Consider the following 12,053-nt stretch of genomic DNA (forward strand, 5'->3'; position numbering starts at 1 on the left):
GTTGTATTTGTTGTCTTCATTATAGAGTGCATGACGGGGACATGACTGAAAGCAATTAGCATGCCTCTTGTTTGTCTGCAGATCATGTTGAGACTGGAAGTCAATTTCCACATGAGGGCAGGATGCCAAGGCACCAATGAGTTTTACACCATTTCTAACCAGAAGTTGGCTGTGAGCTCAGTGCTGGCAAACACCAAGAGGATGCCATAAGCAAGTCCTCCTTCATTTAGCAATAACCCGCCTCCTTCTACTCACCCATAAAAACTGAGGGGACCTCCAGCTTCTCAACCATAGTGTCTCCTCTCTTTCTACTTTTACACTCAGCATTTCTTTTGGCCATCCTATTTCATCCCACCATGTCTCGTCAGTCCACTGTCACCTTTAAGACAGGGAGCCGAAGGGGCTTCAGTGCTGCCTCTGCCACCACCCCTACTGCTGGACGTTCCCGCTTTAGCTCTGTCTCCATGGTTCGTTCATCAGGAGGCCATGGAGGGTTAGGGAGGATCAGCAGTGTGGGGACTGGCTTTGGCAGTCGAAGTCTCTACAATCTGGATGGGTCAAAGCGAATCTCCATCAGTGGGTCCAATAGTGGCTTCCGGAGTGGATTTGGTGAGAGAGTGGGTGGATATGGCTTTGGTAGTAGCATTAAAATTGGACTTGGTTTTGGAGCTGGGGTTGGGGGTGCTTATGGGGGTTCTGCATTCCCTGCCTGCCCACCTGGTGGTATTCAAGAGGTCACTGTGAACCAGAGTCTACTGGCTCCTCTTAACCTGCAAATCGACCCCACCATTCAGAGGGTGAAGAAGGAGGAACGAGAACAGATCAAGACCCTTAACAACAAGTTTGCCTCCTTTATTGACAAGGTAAGATACAAGATTTTGTTCTACTCAGTAAGGCTGGATGAATGCTACAAAAATGACCAGCTGTATCCCCATGGTACTTGGCTACTGAGCAAACTTCTATTGATTCAATAACTACTAATGCTGCTTCCTTTTCTCGGGAAGGTACAAAAATTCAAGTTCATTCATTTAATAAACAGTTATGGAGCACCTACCATATACTTGCCTCATATGCTACTGGGGCAATGCTCCACTGTCTTCCCATCCCACTACCCCATCTCACCATTTAGTCAGTCTATGGAACTTGGTTTCAACTATTTCTGGGTGAAAATCATATGATCAAGATAATGGGAATGGCGGTGGGAGTGTTTGTTGTATGTAGAGCATGAAAACTTCCACAATGTAGAAATATTTCAGGACCTTTGCCCATTGGGGAGAATCAGCTCAACTGATGTACCTGAACTTTCCCCAAAGAATCCAAACAATGCAGTTTCTCCCATAAGCCACTGGGTTCCACATTGGTACTTTCATCCCAGCTCTGCCAAAGTTCTGGAGTTTTTCTTCAAGATCTTCTCTGGGGTTGTGACTAATACATTTTCTCCATGAAGATTTTAGGTGGAAGCTGTCCATCTGTATGGATAGTGCACATAGAAACACTCCCGGCCCTCACTTCACTATACTTAACCTTCTTTGTATGTCCTCCAGGTAAGGTTCCTTGAACAGCAGAACAAGGTGCTGGAAACAAAATGGACACTGCTCCAGGAGCAGGGTGTGAAGACCGTGAAGGAGGATAAAGATTCACTTTTTGAAAGATACATCTATAACCTCCAGAGACAGCTTGACACCATAAAAAGTGGAAGGGGGAGGCTTGATGCTGATCTGAGGAACATGCAGGATGTTGTAGAAGATTATAAGAACAAGTAAGTGAAGACTGTGCTTACAGCCAGCCAACTGGGCACTGTCTTTCTCCTGGGGGAGACCAGAGGCATGTGGCTACAAGATGATGCCATAAAGACTTGAGTAGATCATCCCTATAAGTTTGGGACAGCACCAATGGTGGCTCAATTCTGGGCAACCTTTCTACTAGTCAGCACTGATTGTTAATCATGACTAGAAAGGTGCATTGCTAGTACTACCAGTATTAAAAAATATTAGATAATCTAATCACCATTTTATTCTGACTTTGGGATCCATGAGTGGATTTTGTAACTTTAGCCCATGGCTTCAAAGTTTTGTGGAACATGGGTTATACCATTAAGAGAGTTTTCACAGGTACAGTGGGAAGGGTGCTAGATTTGGAGTCTTGCAGGTAACAATCTTGGTTCTACATCTTGAAACATTTAGAACTTTATAAAACTCACTTGCTGTCTCCACAATTGAGTTCTCTAAACTCTAAAATCAGGGGTTCAAATTAGCAACTCTTTTCTACTTCTCAATCTTGTGGACACAGAAGACAATGAGAGGGCAATGGCTGACATTGATGTATGACAATAACAAAACAAAAAAATTTATACAGAGCTTTAAGATGAAAAAGTGCTTCACAAGATTGTTCTCACTGTATTCCTATTACTCCAATTTTCCAGGCGAGGAAACTAGGTAAAGTGACTTCCCCAGGGTCAAACTGCTCCCTAACCTGACTCTAACCCTAACCCTAACTCTAGCCCTAACCCTAAGCCTAACCTGACTCTAACCCTCGCCCTAACCCTAAGCCTAACCTGATTCTAACTCTAACCCTAACCCTAGGGTTGAACTCAGATCTTCCAGACTCCATATCCAGCTCTCCACTGCGCCACTCAGCTGTGTGGTACGACATCATGGAGGGATGTGTATTCTTTAGAGAAGGAGGTCTCCAGCCAGCTTTGTTTTGTCTATGTTACAAAGGCCACGGGGGATTACTTTAAGGTATCTAGTAACCGCAGTACATTATAACAACAGTATATTCAAGTCTTCCTTCCTGTGGCAAAGGGATCTAGGAGGCCATCTAGTTTGACCTGTAGAAATACCTTGTATCAACCTCAACAAGTACCTGTCCAGCCTTTTTGAATCCTGAGGAACAGGGAGCTCACTATTTGTATGGCTTTTGGCAAGGAAACTTCTCCGGGCCTCAGTTTTTTCATCTGTAAGATAGGGAGGTGGACTAGAGGACCTCTGAAAGTCTCTTCCAGGAGCAGCTGGGTAGTGGAGTAGATCCTGGGGTCAAGAAGACCCAAGTTCAAATTCAGTCTCAGATAGTTCATAGCTGTGGGACCCTAGGCAAGTCACTTCATCTGTTTGCCTCAGTTTCCTCAACTGCAAAATAAGGACAATAGCAGCATCCACTACCAGGTTGAAGATCAAACGAGACGATGTTTGTAGAGCGCTTAACACAATGTCTGGCACATAGAAGGTACTTAATACATTCTTGTCCCTCCCTTCCCCCACTCCTAAGCTAACTCTTTCAGAGAGCTGTTACTGTTTTTTTTTCCTTATATCAAACAGAAACCTGCCTTTCAACATTTTTCCTTCATTGTTCCCAGTGCTGCCATATGAAGTTGAGCAGAAGTCCAATCTGTTTCCCAGATGAGTCTTCTCTCCACTAAGCATCCTTGGTTCAGTTCCTTTAACAGACACTCAACGGAAGTCCCAATTCCTTCCCCAGACACAGCAGGCACTAAGAGGAGAGACCATCCAAAGTGAAAATTGTGCAAGGAGGGTAGATTTCAGCAGGATGAGAAATCACACCTGTGCTTTTAATCCCACGAGCTCCATGAAAATCCTTTCATAAAGGAAGAAACAGGGGATATGTGACTCATCTGGAGTCTCAGATTAAGCTGGCAGCAGACACGACCTGGTTATCAGGCCTGCTGACCCTTCACCCACAGTAACAGTCTGCTGAATGACGCGCAACACCTTCAGATCAGGTCGGTCCACCATCTCTCCTCTTTTCCAACAGGTACGAAACTGAAATTAACAGACGCACTGCTGCTGAGAATGAGTTTGTGGCCCTGAAAAAGGTGAGAGTCAGAATCCTATCTTAAAAAAAGAATAAAACCTAAATTGCTCCTTGAGCTCTAGGGATCCCCTTCCTACCCTCAATACTTGGGAAGCCAACAGATTGTGTAATCTCTTGCATCTGGCCAGATGCCCACTCTTCTAATTGTGTCGGGCACAGCTATACTAAATCAACTCTCCCCCTCTCTCAGTTCAAAGGATGCCAGTGTTCACATTGTGCTCTCTGTACTGTCCCCCCCACACACACACACTATGGAACTCCTTATAAAGGGACACTTAGAATTTTCTTTAGGCATGCAGCCTGACTTCTTTCTTTTCTTTGCCACCTGATTCCTATGAGGTTATGGACCCAGGCCTGTGGCTAAGCATCCAATGGTATCTTTTCAGGATGTTGATGCTTCCTATTTGAACAAGAAAGAATTGAATTCTCGCTTTCACACCTTGACAGATGAGATAAACTTTCTCCAGATGTGTTTTGAGATGGTAAGGAACACTCGTGTGTGTGCATACACACACACACACATATATATTCCAGGTAGAAAAAAATTTGTTTATATATATGTATATATATAATATGTATGCTTATGAATATATGCATATACACATATTTCCTACCTAGGGATGAAGAAGAAGAAGGGAGCATGCTTCAGGAAAAAAGTACTGACGTCAGGGAACTTGAGTTCAAAGCCTATCTATCCCTTTATTAAGTATGCGACCTTGGATACTAAGTCCCTTGGACAGCTTTCTGAGCCTCATTTTCTATTTTTTCTTTTTGGAGGGGGAAAGGCAGGTTGATTGGTGTTAAGTGACTTGCCCAAGGTCACACAGCTATTAAGTATGTCAAGTGTCTGAATCCGGATTTGTACTCAGGTCCTCTGACTCCAGGGCTGTTGCTCTACTCACTTTGCTGTCTAGCTGCCTCCTGGGCCCCATTTTCTACAGATGTAAAATAGATTGGACTAGTTGGCTTCTAAGACCATTCCAGCTCTAAATCTCTGATTCTGAGATCCTAATGAATGAGGCTATAATCCAAATGAATACCCAGGGAACATTATCTCCTCAGTACAGATTGTCTAGCACTTTCCAAGCAGGTACTTGAGACATCCCGGAGAGGATACCTTGAGCCCCTCCTGGACCGTGTTCTAAGTACCTTTCCCTCAAGGTAGGACAATTCCCCAGATGTCAGAATACTGGACATCATTCTGGAGAACTCAGATCCTAGCTACTTCTTCTAGTCACTGGCCTCTGGAAGAGTTCCACTCTAAGCCTCTTTCAGTAGTTAGGCTCCTGAGTGAATAAGCAGGAAAAGAGATGCAGGGCATAGACAGTCTTATCCTGAACATTTTCTGAGAAGAAAAAACCTTCAAAGTAGGTAAAAGCAAGAATATATGGAAATCCCTGTAGTTTAATGCAAATCCTGTTCCCTTGTGAATCTCAGGACCTGTACATGGAAATTACCCTTAAGAATGGGACGGTGGGCACTTTTGTTTTAATTCCAAGAGTGTTTGAAGTCTATCTCCTCCTAATGACAACAATAATTGTAATAATAAGAATAATAAGAATGACATTTATTACCTTAAACTATCAAGTGCTTTATATCTATCTCATTTTAGCCAATGTCCCAGAAAGTTTCTCTGAGCATTTTTGAGACAATGAAGGGACTAGAAATCTTTTTTTAAAATTTTGTTTTATTTTTAATTTATGGAACACAACAAGCATTTCTATAACATGGTATAATAAAAAGATGATTGCACATGGAGCTTCAAATGTATTACATACAACTTACTATTCCTTTTAAACTTATAATAGTTATCATGTAAATTTCATTTTTTTCTTCCCCCCCCCACACTTGAGAGATGGCTACCATTAGACACAAATGGGCATAGATATGTACAATTGCTCTATATATACTTTTATTTATAAGTTCTTTCTCTGGACTAGAAATCTCAAAGGATGACCTTCTGATAGAAAAGTCGTTGACTTGGCATGCAGAATAAGACATATTTTTTGTACATGGTCAATGTGGAAATTTGCATGACTGTATATTTGCTACAAGGATTTTCTTTTCTTTCTTTTTTTAAGTAAGGAGTGGTGGGAAGGAAAGAAAAACAGAATTTTGTTCATTGAAAAAAATTAAAATTGAAAGGAGAAACACATATTCTTAAACATCTGTCATTAGATTCTCTAGTCAAGACTGCGTGACCATCTGTCAGGAATGTTATAAAAGGGAATATTGCACTAGGTTTGAGGACCTCTAGGTCCTTTCTGGTTATGAAATGCTAAGACTTTGGGCTTTCTGGCTTGGCAGGAGTCACAAGAAATGCAAACTCACATCTCAGACACTTCTGTGGTGCTTTCTATGGACAACAACCGACGCCTAGACCTGGATAGCATCATTGCTGACGTGAAAGCCCAGTATGAGGACATCGCCAATCACAGCCGGGCAGAGGCAGAGTCTTGGTACCAGACCAAGGTGAGTAGCAGATGCTTCAGGGTTCTAATGCTTCATGTCCCTCACAGCTTCCATAATAATGAAGCCACAATACGTAGATGACTAATCTAACTCCTTTGGAATCTGGGACCCCTGACTTCCATGACAATGTTGGAAAATATTCTCACCAAAGGCAACCAAATGAGCCATCCTCATTGGGTTCTGCAATTCAGATATGAGCAGCACATAACTATCCATGATGACAGTAGATTGTCTTAAAGTTATTGGGAGCTAGACTGCTATGGGTAGGGGCACTATATCATACATGCTGTGTGAAAGCATAGAGGAAATAAGGACATAGCTTATGGCCTGCTAATAAGTCTGGTTAAAGGGAAGGAAAGGACGGAAATGTGAATCAATAAACCAATCAACAGATACTTATTAAGCACCTACTGTGTGCCAGACACCATGCTAGGCAATAAGAATGCAAGTGTATTTTTAAAAGGCCCACTTGAAAAAAGGGTAACAGTAGGGAGTGCGTATGATGAATGAGTGGTTATAGCTGGGAAGAGATAACCAGAGAAAATGGGAGCTTTCCCTAACATCCATCCTTTCTAGACTTTTTCCTCTAGCAATGGTGTTTGTGGCTTTCTTGTCATTCCTGAATCTGACCTTGTCTCTCTGTGTCTATGTACAGGCTATGCTCATTTCTAGGAGAAAGGGCTGTGTATTCTATTTTTATCTGAGTCTTAGAGAAAGTGTGCTACAAAGCAAAGAGTGCTGGATGTAGAACGAGAGGATCTGGGTTTGAATCTCAGTTCTACTACTTACCACCTGTGTGACATTGGGTGTCCCATTCCTCAACTCTAAAATGAAAGTGTTGGTCCCTTCTAGCTTTAAATTTATGATCCTATGATCCTATTGATGCCCCCCTCCCCAAAGCTCCTCATACAAAGAGTGCTCAGGGCAGGGATGCTGGCTGACAAACTGACTGTTGTGTGACAAGACTGTGTCTTATGTGACAAACTTCTCTCATGGCTTTAGTATGAGGAACTTCAGGTCACAGCAGGACGCCATGGAGATGACCTCCGCAACACCAAGCGTGAAATTGCTGAGATGAATCGGGTGATCCAGAAGCTGAGAGCTGAGATTGACAGTGCCAAGAAGCAGGTAAAGTCTTAGCTGCTCCAAAAGAACCCCTGGCCCACTGGTCAATAATAGGCACGAACTGAACCTCGGTGTAGCCCCTAGGGCTGGATCTCCAGGGCTGGTATTGTCCATGCCACAGGTCATCCCTAAAGAACAACACTAGAGTGGGTAGAAGTCACTCATAGCCACTGTTTCTCCTCCCCCCTGAATTGTACAAGGTTCTCAAGTGGGCTGGGGAAAATCTCCAAAATATTGGAGACCGTATCAAGTCATATTTAGTCTTTCTTTTTTGGGCAAATGCGACTCAATTCAAAACAAGCAATAATTGACCACCTGCTAGACTAAATGGAAAAAAAAATTGCCTTTGAGTATTTTATATTCTACAGGCAAGTCACAAAAAGAGCAGATTTAATATTCCCATAAGCTCCTGCAAAAATGTTGTTTTTTTTCTGGAGTTATCCTAGTCTGCTTATTGGATTTCCATTCAAGAAGCATGAGAGGCTTTGTGAACTAGCCCTCCTTCACTCAAATCAAAGTCAACTTCAAGTTATGTCATCATTTCCCTGATGTCATGGTCCTCTTCAAGAATGAAGGACAAACACAACAAAATAAACAAGTGTGCTCTGCTGAAATGAGTGTGAGCCTCAGAAATGAGGGACCCAGATTGCAATCTCAGCTTGTCCATTAACTTGTTCTGATATCTTGGTTAAGTCATTCACCTCCCTAGGTGAATTTCCTCAACTGCAAAACAAAGAGTTTAGCCTGCTGTTTTTAAAGGTCTCCTGTAGCTCTGAAATTTAATTATACATGCCCCCTGTTCTCCCCCACAGTGTGCCAATTTGCAGACAGCCATCGCTGATGCTGAACAACGCGGTGAGATGGCTCTCAAGGATGCCCGGGCCAAGCTGGTAGACCTTGAAGATGCCCTGCAGAAAGCTAAACAAGATATGGCGCGTCAGCTTCGGGAGTACCAAGAGCTGATGAATGTCAAGTTGGCCCTGGATATCGAGATTGCCACCTACAGGAAGTTGCTGGAAGGAGAAGAATGCAGGTAGGAGAACCTAAAACCTCCTTTGTCCCCAAGGAAGGCTGGACATCACCTGCTAATGCCTGGTGACTAAACAGAGTTTCCAAGGATTCAGATCTCTGCAGCCCTTCTGGAAAATGCCACAGAATGAATACCCATGTATGCAGGCCAGTCAGTGACTAATAGCAATAGTATGTTTTTTATTTCCTTGAGTCCCTTCTAAGGGAAAAAGCTGGGGCTGAGTTCTGTCCTTGATGCCAGGCTGATCTCTTCTTAGCTCTTCAAACCTGGTTGCAACATGGCACAGAATCCAGGCCTCACCTTAGGCCTAATCACTGGCTCTTGGGAAAGGAAAAAAAAATTTCTCCTGGTTGTCTGACAAGTTTCCAGATGTGGGAGGCAGCAAGTATGGAAAGAACAGTGAGATGGAAGTCAAGAGACATGGGTTCCAGCTCAGCCCCTGCCACTGCTACCTGTGTGGCATTGGGCAAATCACTTTCCCATCCTCGGCTTCAGTTTCTTCATCAATAAAATTAGGTGGGTCCCTGGGGATGGTGGAGTGATGACACTCTAGAATTCTAAGCCCTAGTCTCTGAATGGAGGCTGATGCATAGGAGCTCCTTAATGCTCTCATACAGGACCACCCCCATTACTAAAATAAGGGTGTAAACCACCTCAAATCAGGTTTTCCAGAAGGAAAGGGAGCTGTAGTGTGCCTAGTTAGTCTGGTGAGAGTGTAGGTATAGAGACAGAAGGGACAACCTTCTGTGAATGTGCAGAGTCCATCCAAAGGAACAGTGATAAGAAGAGGTGACCAGAGGAAGGAAGAGATAAGGGGAAGGGAGGAGGGAAGGAATAAGCATATATATAATATATATATGTATACACACACACACATATGTATGTATTTATATATACGCACACACACATATATACATGTGTATATATGTGTGTGTGTATATATAATATATACGTATGTATATGTATATATTATATATACATATATATATGTTGAGCACTCTATCAGCATTCTCCCCTATAATCAAAGAAATCATAGGCTGTTTTTGTTTTAAATGAAATAATGGGCTCCATTATATAGGAAGCGCTTGTAATTTACTTTTAGATTTTGTTGTTGCTCAGAGGGTTCTCCTAAGATATTATAGCAGCCTGAACATTCGCCAAGTACCCGACAATAGCTCATTATTAAGACAAAAAGTTCCCTCCTTATGTGACAGGTTTCCAGAAGTCTTACCTTCCGCCTTGATGCCAACATATGACTAATGATCCTTTCCGTGAGATGTTTGACAAGTTTTTATGAAAATAAAATTCCATTGCCCAAATCACAGCCTTTCCTTTTATGTCTTCAATCCACACATTATTTCAATTATTGTTTGATTATTATTATAATTTTAATTGTGATTACTATTATTTGGATCATTCTAGGAGGCTGCCATTTGCTGAACACAAGATAATAACCTTTCTCTCTTTTGTTCTTCTCAGGTTGAGTGGAGAGGGAGTTGCACCAGTTAATATCTGTGAGTATAATCTCTTTTGATATTGCAGTAAATTCCAATCCTTTGCACCACTCTAAGAGATGGTGGTGGAGGCTATTAGCCGGTTAATTAATTTGCACAGGGGTTTCATTTTGCAATATTGTTGCTGCCCTGAAGGTTAGGAGGTTTTGCAAAAGTCAGTATGCTGTAGGTGCCATGCAGAGAGGTGGGAAGAATACTGTCTTTGGAATCCAAAGACTTGGATTCTGCCCTGATCCAACCACGATGAACCTCGGTTGTGTCATCTGTAAAATGGGACTAACCACACTTGCCCTAGAGGTGCTGTGAAGATCACATACAATAAACTGTTTATAAAGTGCTTTATAAATGGGAAAATACTAAATAAATGCTACCCATCATAAGGGATTATGGTATAGTGGAAGGAGTGCTATATCTGGGGTTAAGAAGACCTAGGTTTAAATCATACCTCTGACACTTATCAGTTGTGTGACCATAGGCAATTCACTTAATGTGAACCTCAGTTTATTTGACAGTAAAATGGAAATAGCAATACATTTAGGACCTAACCCCCACAGGATTGTTATGAGGTCCAAGCGAGATAATGTTTGTAAGGCACTTTTCAAGATTTAAAGTGCTATCTAAATGTCTATTATGCCTACTATTATTTAAATAGACTTACTATTTTTAAAATAATATCATTTTAATTATTTAAAATAAATATTATTTATATCATTATTTAATAATAAATAATTATTATTTTTAAAGTAACTGATTCTTTTAGCACCAAGACGTCTTCTCCGGAATCCTTTGTGCCACCAAGGAGCCTCAGCCTAGGGCTAGTTGATGTAGACACCTTCCAGCCTAGAATCAAGCTAATAGATGAGTAAATATCTGAGGTTCCCTTTTAGCCTGGACCCTATAAGATTCAGTTCCAGCTTAGATCTTTTTTCCATAGAACTCAAAGTGAGGTTCAAGGATTTTTAAAACAAGAGGCAACTTGGCCTCTGGACACTTGCCCAAATGTCCTTAAGGAGTGGACTGACTCTACCTCTGATTCTGATTCTGGTCATCTCTTTTTCCTTTGGCAGCTGTGGTCACCTCTACTGTCTCCAGCGGCTATGGCAGTGGCAGTGGTGTTGGCGGCACCAGCCTGGGTTTGGGTGGGGGTACCAGCTATTCCTACACCACCAGTGGTGGGCACAGCCTGAGTAGAGGGCTGGGGAGCACTGGTTTCAGTGCTGGCAGTGGCCGAGGCCTGGGAGGTAGCTTTGGCGGTGGCAGTAATTCCAGCGTTAAGTACGTCTCCACCACCTCCTCTAGAAAGAGTTACAAGCGTTAGATGTCCTCCATCAATATCTCTCCCAATTTCACTTCATTGTGGATTTTGGTATTACTGCCCATATTCAGGCATCATCTCTTCACTTGCAGGTGCCTAGGTCTTTTGGTATTCTTTTCTCTTCCTTGCCAGCTAGTCAAGCCATCCATCTACCCATTTGATATATTTTCGATGCTGCCGAGGAGCTGGGAGTCACAATCACACCTAGGTCTCCAACCCCTAGCTTAGCCATTGGCTCTCAGATAAGTCTTATCCTACTCATAGACACTTAGCTCTGCTGTCCAAGATACAGCTGTCAAAGCCTCTCCCAAGACTATTCAGTTCAACCAGCCTTTGCTATGTGCAAGAAACAGTGCTGATTCCTGGGATGTCCAAGTCCCATTTCAGCTTCAGAAGATTCCTTTAAGGCTTTTCTACATGTAAGAAGATAGGGGGATTTGAGTTCTGATGCCATTTCTCCAAGGTCATTTCCATAAATGCTTTCGGATGAGTTCCTCCCCTAGGAACAGTCTGTCTTGCTGATATAACCGATGTCATTTTTTTGGCCACCCTATCCTATGGTGTATATAATCTGCTCCCTGAGGGCATTAACTCCTTCCTTTGCCTTCCAGGAAATTGTCTATTAAAATTCATGTATAACATATATAGGCTCATGGATTCTGTTTGGTTAGTAAAAGGCACCAAGGGAAACTAAGGTGTGGGTCGACTGCTCATTCTAAGGCCCAAGGACGGACTAGATAGTTGATATCCTACTTTCTCTTCCAAT

General features: G+C 42.4%; 1 protein-coding gene across 1 annotated transcript; it reads left to right on the forward strand.

Moving 5' to 3' along the window:
• The first annotated feature begins 356 nt into the window (after positions 1–356).
• LOC118851626 (keratin, type II cytoskeletal 75-like) lies at positions 357–11,370 on the forward strand. The gene is made up of 9 exons (XM_036761135.1): positions 357–863; positions 1,545–1,759; positions 3,772–3,832; positions 4,218–4,313; positions 6,139–6,303; positions 7,306–7,431; positions 8,241–8,461; positions 9,938–9,972; positions 11,040–11,370. The coding sequence occupies exons 1-9, from the start codon at positions 357–359 to the stop codon at positions 11,288–11,290; spliced, it is 1,677 nt and encodes a 558-aa protein (XP_036617030.1). The 3' UTR covers positions 11,291–11,370.
• The last annotated feature ends 683 nt before the right edge of the window (positions 11,371–12,053 follow it).

The sequence above is a fragment of the Trichosurus vulpecula genome, chromosome 5 (genome assembly GCF_011100635.1).
Source record: "Trichosurus vulpecula isolate mTriVul1 chromosome 5, mTriVul1.pri, whole genome shotgun sequence".
NCBI lineage: Eukaryota > Metazoa > Chordata > Mammalia > Diprotodontia > Phalangeridae > Trichosurus > Trichosurus vulpecula.

What these genes read in the sequence shown, in the direction of transcription:
- LOC118851626 (XM_036761135.1), top strand. Translation starts at nt 357, where the DNA reads ATGTCTCGTCAGTCCACTGTCACCTTTAAGACAGGGAGCCGAAGGGGC. An exon ending in AGTCTTGGTACCAGACCAAG is followed by an intron (nt 6,304 to 7,305) that starts GTGAGTAGCAGA and finishes TCATGGCTTTAG; the next exon opens with TATGAGGAACTTCAGGTCAC. An exon ending in TTGACAGTGCCAAGAAGCAG is followed by an intron (nt 7,432 to 8,240) that starts GTAAAGTCTTAG and finishes TCTCCCCCACAG; the next exon opens with TGTGCCAATTTGCAGACAGC.